Source organism: Carlito syrichta, unplaced genomic scaffold, assembly GCF_000164805.1.
Source record: "Carlito syrichta isolate Samal-C Ts95f unplaced genomic scaffold, Tarsius_syrichta-2.0.1 Scaffold288030, whole genome shotgun sequence".
NCBI classification, from domain to species: Eukaryota; Metazoa; Chordata; class Mammalia; order Primates; family Tarsiidae; genus Carlito; species Carlito syrichta.
In genome coordinates this window covers 123,279-135,748 of record NW_007232126.1, presented here as the reverse complement: position 1 = coordinate 135,748, position 12,470 = coordinate 123,279, and the positions used below count along the sequence as shown (strand labels likewise).

Here is a 12,470-nt window from a genome sequence, read left to right as displayed (position 1 = left end):
GGGAGCGGCCACTGCACTCCAGTCTGGGTAACAGAGTGAGACTCCAACTCAAAAAAAAAATAAAATAAAAAAAAGAAAATAGAAAAGAATTTCTACAAAGTTTCTCTTCCTCATATTGTTTTTCAGTAGTTTTCATCAGTTTTCTCCATAGACAAACGCTAGAAATATTTGCATTGTCAATACAGCAATCCCCCCTTATATTCAGAAGATATATTCCAAGACTCCCAGTGGATGCCTGAAACTGCAGATAGTACCAGACCCTATGTATACTATACATACATAGCTACAATAAAGTTTAATTTATAAATTAGGCACACTAAGAGATTAGCAAAAATAATAAAACAGAATATAACAATATACTGATCATAAGATATGAATATATCTCTCTCTCAAAATATCTTATTGTACTGTACTCATTTATACTTGAACCATGGTTGATTGTAGGTGACATACTGTGAAAAGCAAAACTGTAGATTAAGAGGGACTACTATATTTTACTCATATTATTTATTTTAATATGTACCATTATTTCGATGCCACTAAATGTCATGTGTTTGAAAGTAACTTTGACTTTGTTTGCATCATCTACTTGGATATGGTCTTTCACTCTCTCCTGGTAGTGCCTTAATCAGAGAAAGACATCTCTGAAAATACAAAACCAATATGAAATAAAAGGAAGCATCCAAACCTTATACAGTGAGACATTATAGATACATTTATACTAAAACTCACCAAAACCAATCTGTGGATGGGTTTTGAAAACTATATAGTTCTCAGGCAGTGTCAATAGAATTATGTGACTTTAACCATATAATTCCTTATATAGCATTTAAATATGCTGTCTCAAATACTAAAGACTTAGCATTACGATATTTATTTTTTAGTCTTAATTTATGACATTTTGAAATCTTACTTCTAAATGTTTTGAGTTTTTGGAACTGGGTGGGTAAAGGGTTAGTGGGAAAATACACAAAAAAATTTTTATACAGAACAAAAACAATTTTATTCTTCAGATCATTTAGCTTAATGAATAACAAATCATATTTAACATGAAAAACACTAACGTGATAACTGTTGTAAATACGTTGATTCGTGTTTTAATTCATCTTGCCTGCGCTTCATAAAGATCATAGCTTGTTTTAAAAGGAGTGCATGCATGGATGATTCTATTTCTTGGATGTTGATAATCTGAAACACATATGTAAGTAACATTTTGCATCAGGAGATATGTATATGCTCGATTTTCATATAAACAATTTCTAATACTATCACATCTCAATTATAAAACACTGTGAGCAACAGACTTAGCTGTCAATACTTTTAATATTAAAAAACAGCCAGGATTCCGGCTACTTGGAAGGCTGAGGTGGAAGGATTGCTGGAGCCCAGCAGGCGAGGCTGCGGTGGCCGGGAGCGGCCACTGCACTCTTGTCTGGGTGACTGAGTGAGACTACAATTCAAACAAACAAACAAACAAACAAACAAACAAACAAACAAACAAAAAAACAGCCAGGCGTGTAGCTCACGCCTATAATCCCAGCACTTTGGGAGGTTGAGGTGAAAGGACTACCTGAGTCCACAGGTTAGAGACCAGCCTGGGCAACTTGGAGAGACCTCATCTCTACAATACATCAAAAAATTAGCCAGGCATGGTGGGGTGTGCCTGTAGTTCCAGCTACTCGGAAGGCTGAGGTAGAAGGATCGCCTGAGTCCAGTAGGTTGAGGTTGAGGCTGTGGTGGCCGGGAGCATGCCTCTGCACTGCAGCCTGGGCGACAGAGTGAGACTCCAACTCAAAAAAATCCCCCCCAAAACCAAAATCAACTTAACTGTACTAGAACAGCTATAAACATCATAGATAATGAAACCAAACGGGATGGAGACAGGAACATGGATAAGGGTAACAGATAAAAGGAAGAATTCTTCTTTGAGACAGAACGGGAAGAAATGATGAATGCAGCTCTTTTCCCAGGCTGAGGGGGTGGGCAGTAGGGGAGTACTTGAAGGAGCTGGTGAAATCTGAAAAGCTAGAGAAAGAAACGACCTGAGGCATGTAAGAAAGTTGTGATTTAGAAATGAGAGACTAGCTGAATTCAGAACTTGTTGAAATTGGAACTCTCCTATTTTTTGGCCTACAATTCCTTCTACTCTCAGTTTTTTCACATTTACTTCTATGGATACATCAATATGTAGGCTGATAAGATTTTAACAGTGCCACTTTTTTTTTTTTTTTGAGTGAGAGTCTCACTCTGCAGCTCAGGCTGGAGTGCAGCGGCACACTCATGGCCACTGCAGCCTCGACCTGTTGGGCTCAGGAGATCCTTCCGCCTTAGCCTTCCAAGTAGCTGGAACTACAGGTGTGCACCACCACACCCAGCTAATTTTTAAAATTTTTTGGAGTCAGAGTCTCACTCTGCAGTCCAGGCTGGAGTGCAGCAGCACGCTGTTCACGGCCCCGCAGCCTCGACCTATTGGGCTCAGGTGATCCTTCCACCTCAGCCTGCCAAGTAGCTGGAACTACAGGTATGCGCCACCATGCCTGGCTAATTTAATTTTTTGATTTATTGTGGAGAAGAGGTCTCACCGTTTCTCAGGCCCGTCTTGAACTCCTGGACTCATGCAATCCTCTCACCTCTGCTTCCCAAAGTGCTGGGATTATAGGCATGAGCCACCTTTTTGCACCCTGCTAACAGTGTAATTTTACCAGTGTAATTCTTACAGGATGAATGAAGAAAACAACTGCAATGTAATACATACTTCAGAAAGTAACTACCAAGTGACATAGAATGTTCAGTTGTTTAGCAACATTTTAATTATAAATAAAAAATAACATAGTAGAATTATAATTTATTTTGAAATAGTTAACTTATTTTTTAAAAAGGACAACAGAAGACCCCAATGTAAGAACTTAGGATGCATCAAAGAAAAACAGAAACTAAAAGTGAAGGCTTCATAAATCTGTTAACACAAAAATTTCAAAACATCTGAATGCTAGAAAACGATCACAAACAAAACCAAAAGACAAAGCAAACTAGAAAATTTAAATCAAGTAGGATAAAGCATTACAAGTTGTAAGCTATAAAGAATTTTTCATCTCTAAAAAAATTAAAAATTAAAAAAAAAATCCTCACTAAGAACCAAAATAAAGGGCAAAGGAGACAAACCAATAACTCACAAGACAAAATATTACATACAGCTAATGAAACAAAGGGTTTGTTTGAGATTAAAATACAATACATAAAAACAAAACACATTTTTCCTAATCTAGTAAACTTATAAAACTAGCAATGTTTCTGAAGGACAGTTTGCCAATATGTTTCATAAGCCTTAAAAATATAAATTTGGCCAGACATGATGGTTTATGCCTCTAATCCCAGTACTTTGGGAAGCTGAAGTGAGAGGATTGCTTGAGCTCAGGAGTTCAAAACCAGCCTAGACAACATAGTGAGACCTCATCTCTACAATAATTAGGCACTGTGGCTCTTGCCTGCAGCCTACAAAAAAAGGTAAGTTTAGACTTAATTCATTTGTATTTCATTTTCTAGTAATTTTTCTTAAACAGACAACATTTTATCAAAAATGTATACACAAAATTATACACAATGTTACTTTTAACAGCAAAGCAACTGCAAAAAACCTAAGTGTCCAATATTAAGGGAATACTTAATATCACAGTATGTTAAAATATGTAGGAAAAATACTGGAGAAAAGTATTGAATTATGAGGTTTAGACTTTCCTTAAGTGTGTAATAAGGAGTTTTCGCCCCCCAAAAGGAAATTATATAAATAAACATTTATATGTACCTTTTCATTTAGGCAGTCAATTAAATTTTCCACATACATTTTCATGCTTTTATAGAATTTATAATTTTGAGCTTGATTTGATGAACACTCTAGGTTGTGGATTGTACTCTTTGAGCTCTGGACATCTTGTATATATTTTTCATATTCCCTCAGGTGTGAGCGGTGAGTTTCCTGCAGTAATGTTAATCTAAATAAATAGAAAAAAATTATTTTACTTTTCAAACTTTTTTCACCAAAGAAACGGAGAATCATATAAATTTGGGTTTATTAGACTTGCTAAGAAAAGGAGAACATCACAATAAAAGTCTCAAAGAGGAAAAGTAGAAAAGAGCACATAGAGCTAAGCATAGGGTAGTTTTAGAGTAGAAGTTAATGAGTGTGGTTTTAGGCCAAGATTGATTAGAATTTTTTTTAAAATCAGAATTTATAAACCAAGTAAGCTGCAAAAACAATCAATGGTCCTATATTTGAAATATAAGAGTCCTTGTGGTGTTACTGTTAAATCAATTTGTGGTTTTACTTAGAATACAGGCATCTGAATGAGCTGGTATTAAAACCATTTGAGCATGCTGTGGTTTAGCATAATTTATCTGCTTTGTGCTTCATAATGGCTTCTGTTTTACTTGCCACTAGAATTTGATGTTCCTTGAGGTACATTCCATTTCATTGCTGCTGTTACATTTCCCTATATGCTGCTGTTCTACTAAAGACAGCCATTTTTTTCAGCTCTTGTAAATACCACATATATCAGCTGATGTTACTTGAGAAAACTGTCAAAAACAATTTAATGACCATTTAGCTTTTAAAATTCAATTATTCTTCATACATATATGCCAAGGGAGGAATAAGAAACAGTATTTCTTTAAAAATATCTGAAATGTGTTCTCTAATATTTGACTTTGTGAATGCCTTAAAATCTGAGAACTAACTACAAATAAAATAACACATTCATAGAATGTGGATTAGAATCAGACATATATTTTTATTATTATTATTTTTTAGGGATAATGTCTCACTCCGACACTCAGGCTGGGTGCAGTGGTTCAAGTACAACTCACTGAAACCTTGAACTCTGGGGCTTAAGCAAAACTTCTGTCTCAGCCTCCCAGATACAGAACAGGACATATGCATACAATGTGATCTTTTGTTGTATAAAAAATAAGGGAATATATAAATATGCATGTGCACATATAGTTGTATGTATAGACCACTTCTAGAAGAAAACATAAGACGCTGGTAGGAATGGTTTCGTCTAGGAAAGGTAATTTCATTTCATTTCTCTGTATATCCTTTGCATTAGTTGATTTTTTTGAAACGATGAGAATGTATTTTCTTTTTAAAATAAAAAATCTAGTTAAATAAAAATACAATACTATAAAGTTACTCAGATAAAATGCTACTCTAAACCAGTGATCTGTTGCCTTTTTTATATTCTATCACTCACACAAGGTTATCTCTATATTCCAGAGGGTTAGCAAACTACTAGCCCACTCTGTTTTTATAAAGTTTTACTGGAACACAGCTGTGTTTTTTTTTTTTTTTTTTTGAATCAGGGTCTCATTCTGTAGCCCAGTGGCACAGTGACAGCTCACCACAGCCTTGACCTCTCCGGCTTCAGATGATCCTTCTGCCTCAGTCACCCAAGTAGCTGAGACTATAGGTGCACGCCACCACGACTGGTTGATTTTTTTTTTTTTTTTTTTTTTAAATATCTTGTAGGGATGAGGTTGCGCTATGTTGCCCAGGCCAGTCTTGAACTCCTGGACTCAAGTGATCTTCCCTCCTCAGCCTCCCAAAGTGCTGCAATTATAGGTGTGAGTTACCATGCCCAGCTGATGCTTGTTTTATGCATCGTCTTTGGCTGTTTTTGTGCTATAACGTAAGAGTTGAATAGTCATAACAGCAACTATCTAGACTTTAAAGCCTAAAATATTTACTATCCTGCCTTTAAAAAAAAAAAAAAAGCCAGTGATGCTGTAAGACTTCAGAGGCTAATTAACAAAGATGATTAATTTCCACTGGGCTCTCTTAAAAAAAAAAAAAAAAAAAAAGTAGCCGGGCTCGGTGGCTCAGCCTGGAATCCCGCGCCTTTGGGAGGCTAAGGTGAGTGGATTGCCTGAGCCCGCGGGTTCGAGACCCGCCTGGGCAACTTGGCAAGACTTCATCTCTACAATAAATAAAAAAAAAAACTAGCCGGGTCCAGCTACTTGGAAGGCTGAGGCGGAAGGATCGCTGGAGCCCAGCAGGTTGAGGCTGCAGTGGCCGGGGGCGGCCACTGCACTCCAGTCTGGGCGACAGAGTGAGACTCCAAAAAAAAAAAAAAGGTCTACTGGCTCCTGTTCTAGTTCAAAATGTCTAATTTTGAAATAATTACAACTATATGCACAAACATGATAGCTTTTAAGAAATTAAAAGCTATCTAATAACATAAAAAATATTTATAACTATATTAAGAAAAAAAGGTAGAATTTTATATTTACTGATTTTAGCCATACAATATATATCTGGTGTAAAGACTAAAAAGATATACAACAGTCCCCCCCCCCATGGGAATATGTTCCAAGACCCCCAGTGAATGCCTAAAACCAGTACCAAACCCTATATATACTATATATGCTATGTTTTTTTCCTACACATAACTGTGACAAAGTTTAATTTGTAAATTAGGCATAGTACTCTTGCATTTTGGGCATTAAGTAAAATAAAGATGACTTGAAGTCAAGCACTTCAAAATTGTCAATCTGACACCCAAGGAAGCTACGAAGTGGCTAAAGGCAGGTAGCTTAGAGAGCATGGGATGCTGGACACAGGGATGGTTCCTGTCCTGGGCGGGATGCAGGAGGACAGCTCAAGATGTCAGCACACTACTCAGAATAGTGTGCAATTAAAACATGTGAATTGTTTATTTCTGGAATTTTCTACTTAATATTTTTGGACTATGGTTTGACCATGGGTAACTGAAACTGCAGAAGGCAAAAGTGCAGATTAAGAGGGGACTACTATATACAAAAATAAGATCAGTTGTGTTAGAATGGTAGCACAGGAGATGCTATTTTTTTCTACAAATCTGTTTAACATTAATATTTAATAACTTAAGAGAATGCAGTGCCATTTCTTCACTATTAGATGTCTAGGACAAATGTAAGTTTAAAAATGAATTCTTACTCACCTAGTATTTAACTGCTTCTTTATAATTTCTAAATTTACTGGTGGAAACGAAATGGAAGTATCAAACTTTCTCACTGTTTGAGATTCACTGGTGTGGGAAAGATTAATGTCTCTTTCCTAAAAATAATAAGAAAATAAAATTTAAGAAAACATTTCATTTACCTTACAAATGCTAATAGCATGAAAGAGACTGAATGATCCAAGATAGCTTCCAGCTTAAAAATTTCATGTCATTATAGTTTTTCATGGTCACAGTAAAAAGTTTAAAAAATCTTCACAATTTTAAAATTTGCAACTTCAAATTCAAATTTAAGAGAATCAGTTTTAAAATAAAAATTTTCACAAAAGTTTAGTTCTTTACTAATGTACTCTCAGAAAGTCATCAGTTTTTGAAGAAGAAACAATCCTTGGTAAACATACCTGTGTGGTAGACACAGCTGTCTGGCTAACCTAACATCCATTTCCATGACAGAAATAGTTATTTAACTCCAACTGCATTCTAGACAATGAAAAGTAAATGCAGGTCTAGGTTTCTAGGTAAAGCTTTTACTTTTCTTTAAGCCATTCTTTTTTTTTCAGGTTGGAGTGCAGTGGCACGATCATGGCTCATGACAACCTCAACCTCTTGGGCTCTGGTGATCCTAAGATGGATGAGGTCTCGCTATGTTACCCAAGATGGTCTCAAACTCCTGGCCTCAAGCTACATACCCTCTCTGGCCTTCCAAAGTGCTGAGACTACAGGCATGAGCCATTGTGCCCAGACTCTGTAAGCCATTCTTATTTGGGTTTTCTGTTACTTGGAGAGGAATGCATTCCTAACATACATCTTGTAACAAGATATATTTCACATTAGTTTACTCTAGCTAATCACAGTTCATCACTACCACGCTTAGAATGTTCAAAAGGTCCTAAAGAACCTCTATTTTAGACAAAGACATGTGAAGAAGTGAACCAGATATTTAGCCAATTTCACTGGATTAACTATCCTTTCATTATTTTGCAGGAAGCATCATCATTTCTCTTTTCAATTTTCACCAAACCTCCCATCCATTTCTAGCCATACTACAAATAACCAAACACTCCTGCTATTTTCAGTCTCAAATCTCTTACATTATGAACACCTTTTAGTGACCCATTCAAATATCACCACTTCTAAAGAGGGTTTTCCAAACCTCCCTATTTACCTTCCTATGAAACTGACCACCCGCTTGCTCCTTCAAGCTATCTCAGGCCCCTGAGCAGAGAGCTCTGTTATAGAACCCATAGGATTTCACTGTAATTATTTTGTTTAGCTGTCTTTTCTCTTGCAAAGATTGTACATCATTGTAAGTGGCTGTAGTAGGCTAGTGGTGTTCCCACAAAAGACACATTCACATTCATGTAAACATTACCTTATATGGCAAAAGCTGTAATTAAGATTTTGAGGGGAGGTGCTTATCCTGGATTAGATGGTGCCTAAATGCAATTAACCCATTTCTTTATAACCTCATAAGAGAGGGAATTTTGGGATACAAGGGAAGGAGCTATGTGAAGACAGAACAGAGAGAAATGTGGCCACAAGCCAAAGCATGCCCAAAGCCAGAAGACTAGAAGGGTAGGTAAAGGAATAGATTCTCTTCTAGAGTTTCTGAAAGGAATGTAGCCCTACTAACACTGTGACTTTTGGCCTCCAGATCCGTGAGAGAATATACTTCTGTTGTTTTAAGCCACCAAGTTTGTGGAGATTTGTTACAGCAACCACAAGAAACTAATACAGTGGCATATGGTAAATCTTCAATAAAGGAACTAGTAAATGCACTTACATCTACTAATGCATAAAAAATGCAAAGCAAATAAATGTGAGATTCCATGTTCACCAACTAAACTTGCACCAAAAGATGGCAAGAGTGTGATGAAAGATTCCTGTAATATTAATGGAATTACAGATTGAGCCAAGTTTTCTTTTTAAAAAATTAAAGGCTATCTAATAATTTTTATCTATTGAAAATTAAAGGCTGTCTCTTTTTTGAGTCAGGCAGGGTCTTGCTCTGTTGCCAAGGCTGAAGTGCAGTGGCACAATCATGGCTCACTGTAGCCTCAACCTTTTGGGTTTAGGCAATTCTTCTAACTCAGCCTTTTGCGTAGCTAGGAATACAGGCATGCACTACCATGCCTGGCTGATTTTATTTTATTTTTTTGTTGAGACGAGGTCTCACTATGTTGCCCAGGCTGGTCTAAAACTCCTGGGCTCAAGTAATCCACCTGTCTTGGTCTCTCAAAGTGTTGGAATTACACGTGTGAGCCACCACACAAAGCCTGAGCTAAGTTTTCTTTAGAAGGCAGTAGAGAAAAACATACTAAGTGCCATAAAAAGGTTAATCTCTTATTTAGTAATACAATTCTCAGCAACTGTTATAAAGGAATAGTTTAAAAAAAAGGAGGAAAAGAATTATTAAGTATTCACAGATTTTTATTTGCTAATAAAAAAATCCAGATTGCAAATAACGTAAAACATTCAAAATGAAGAATGGTTAAGAAAATATGAGGGGCTGGGCTTGATGGCTCAGCCTGTAATCCCAGCACCTTGGGAGGCTGAGGTGAGTGGACTGCCTGAGTCCGCGGGTTCAAGACCAGCCTGGACAATTTGGTGAGACATCGTCTCTACAATAAAAAAAATTAAAAAAAAATTATTTGGTCATGGGAGCATGCACCTGTAGCTCCGGCTACTTGGAAGGCTTGAGGTGGAAGGATCACTGGAGCCCAGCAGGTCGATGCTGGGGTGTCTTTGAGTGTGCCACTGCACTACAGTCAGGTGACGGAGTGAGACTCCAACTCAAAAAATAAAAAAAAAAAAGAAAAGAAAATACGGGAACTTCTGGGAAGATGGTAGCAGAGCCAGTCAAAACTATGTGAGTCCCAGTGTATGTGAGTGAGTGTTTGGAAAATTTTGCATACATGTCTGTAAGTAGGTAGGTGTGCAAGTGGCTTACTGAGTAGGGACTTGGAAGCAAGTGGTCAGGGCTCCCCTGATGAAGTGGCTGGTGCCACAGCTGCTCTGCTTGGACCTTAGCCCTTCCTGGGGCACAAAAGCTGAGCGTCATTTTTTAAAAAATCAGCAAAGCCCTTCCTGGGAGGAAGCTGCTGGGAATGACTGTTGGCTCCAGGCTCTGCCTCACCAATTCAGTGCCTGGCCGGACACTGGCAACAAGGGCTGAGGAGGGTGCACAGTGAGGGAGCTCAGAGGCAGAGACCCACTGGAGAGGACGAAAGAAGCACCCTGCTACCATCCTGAAAACTGGGCGGGGATGTGCTCTAGCTTGCTCACTATGGAGCAACAGACCCAATCAGCAGATCAACTATTCAGGGGTTGATCGTGACCCAGAGGGAATATCCTGCAAGTGCAAACTCTGGAGGGACAGGATGAGTGCCGAGTCTCAGGCGCCCTACCCCTTACCCCAATTTAGCTGTAGTACAAAGGGTGTGACCAGAAAAGGGCACAGAAGACCCCTGAAGAGATGAGTGGTGAGTCCAGGGCTGACCCAACCTCCTGCTACTCAGCAATCCCCTGAATATCAGACTCACATGGCTGGGGCACCCCCCAACCAGCAACTGGGGAAGAGACAATCCTGCACCTCCTCACCGGAGGGGATCCCCTGAAAATACCAGAGTGGGAGGGGAGGACTGAGCTTCACCCACTCCCACTGCTGCTTCCTCCTTCTCTGGGTGGTTACTTGGGAGATGGTGAAGGTCCCCATCATGGTGAGGCCACAGCACCACAGACGGACTTACCTGTGAGCAGCTAAGAGTAACAATTACAGAACCTGCCACAAGAGAGCATTTTTTTGGTGTGTTTGCTTTTTAAATTTTTTTTTCTTTTTCTTTTGCGCATGAGTGTGCATTTCAGGGTTTGATCTTTCAGGTTTTTTTGTTTTGTTCTTCTATTTTTAGTTGAATTTCTGTGTGAATGTATGTGTGAGGGTTTGATTTGAATTCCTTTTTTTCCTCTTTGTCATTTCGTGTTGGGTGTGTGGGTGTGTATGTGTGCATTTGGTTTTTCTAGTTTTTGTTTGTTTGTTCAGCTTTGGGCTTTTTTTCAGTTTGTTTTGGTTTTAGTTTGTGTGTGTGTAATTGTTTTTTGCTTTGATTTCTGTGTTTTTTTATTTTTAAATTTTTGTCCATCTTTCATTCTATTCTCTATTCCTCTCATTGCTGTTACTGTATCTTGGACTCAAGGGGTATACACACATACCCATTACACTGTCATATAGAGTGGTGGTGGGGAGTGGGTGTCAGGAAACCCAAAAAACAATCAGTGAACACTGAGATTTGCAAGTAGCTTCTGAATCCTAGCTCCCCATCCTTCATCTTATTTGACTATCAAAACTACAAGACACAAAAGCTTCCTACCCACAACCCTGTTTTAAAATAGAACAAATTCAGAGCCCTGATAAGAGAATAGAGTGCTGAGCAAACATCAGAAGTCAAAGCCTTCCTTACTGCCACTGAATAACAAAACTAAAGAAGATGAAAGAGATATGTCATCAATGAGGAAAAAAAAAAATCAGTGGAAGAACACAGGTAATTCCCAGTGTAACAAAGAGAAAATGCCAAAAAAAATCAGACCTTAGAGCCCAAACTATGGAAGTCAGCAACGACTGACCCCAGAATAAAACAAGGATTAGAGAATGAATGGAAAGAGTGGATAAGACTCAAAAAGACAAGATGCAACACTGAAAGAACTTGTAACAGAGATTTTGGCAATAAAAAATTTCATCCAGGAAATAAATAACAAGATAATAGCCACAGAAAGCAAACTTAATTAAGCAGAAGAATCTTAGAACTTGAAGACCAAAACGAAGAATTAACCAGATCTGTAAAAAACATAGAAAGAAACTCAGAAAGAAAGAACAAGTCTACAAGAGATGTGCAATTATATCAAGAGGCTGAACCTACGCTTGACTGGTATCCCAGAAGAAAGGGAAATGGAGAACACCATAGAGTAAATATTCCAGGAAATAATCCAAGAAAATTTTCCCCATCTCACTAGAGATGTGACCAGCCAAACACAAGAGATTCAGAAAACCCCCACAAGACATCAAATGAGAAGAACAACCTCTAGACACATAGTAATTCACCTACACAAAGTAGCTACAAAAGAAAAAAATCCTAAAGGCAGCAAGAGAGAAAGGTCAGACTACCTACCAGGGAACACCAATCAGAACAGCAGCAGACCTATTGGCAGAAACACTACAAGCTAGAAGGGACGGAAGTCCAATATTCAAAATTATCAAAGATAAATAATTTCAACCAAGAATTCCTACCCAGACAAGCTCAGCTTCATCAGTGATGGAGAATTAAAATCCTTCCCAGACGTCTAATTCCTAAGAGATTATGCAGCTTCTAGACCAGCTCTACAGGAACTGCTTAAAAAGGTAATAAGCACAGAAGAAAGAAAGAAGGGAATGACTACACACTTCCCAAGAGAACAGGAGAACACAGAATCAACAGAGAATACACTGTG

The 12,470-nt window shown here is 38.0% G+C and overlaps 1 protein-coding gene across 1 annotated transcript in view; it reads right to left on the bottom strand.

Annotated features, from left to right (window-relative positions):
* GCFC2 (GC-rich sequence DNA-binding factor 2) overlaps positions 1-12,470 on the bottom strand; it is a 52,796-nt gene that overhangs the window by 18,906 nt on the left and 21,420 nt on the right. Inside the window, exons 5-7 of the mRNA XM_021710085.1 lie at positions 6,972-7,087; positions 3,803-3,989; positions 1,065-1,188 (exon numbers count right to left, since the gene is read on the bottom strand). Coding sequence (XP_021565760.1) covers positions 1,065-1,188; positions 3,803-3,989; positions 6,972-7,087 — 427 coding nt within the window. The remainder of the gene's footprint in view (positions 1-1,064; positions 1,189-3,802; positions 3,990-6,971; positions 7,088-12,470) is intronic.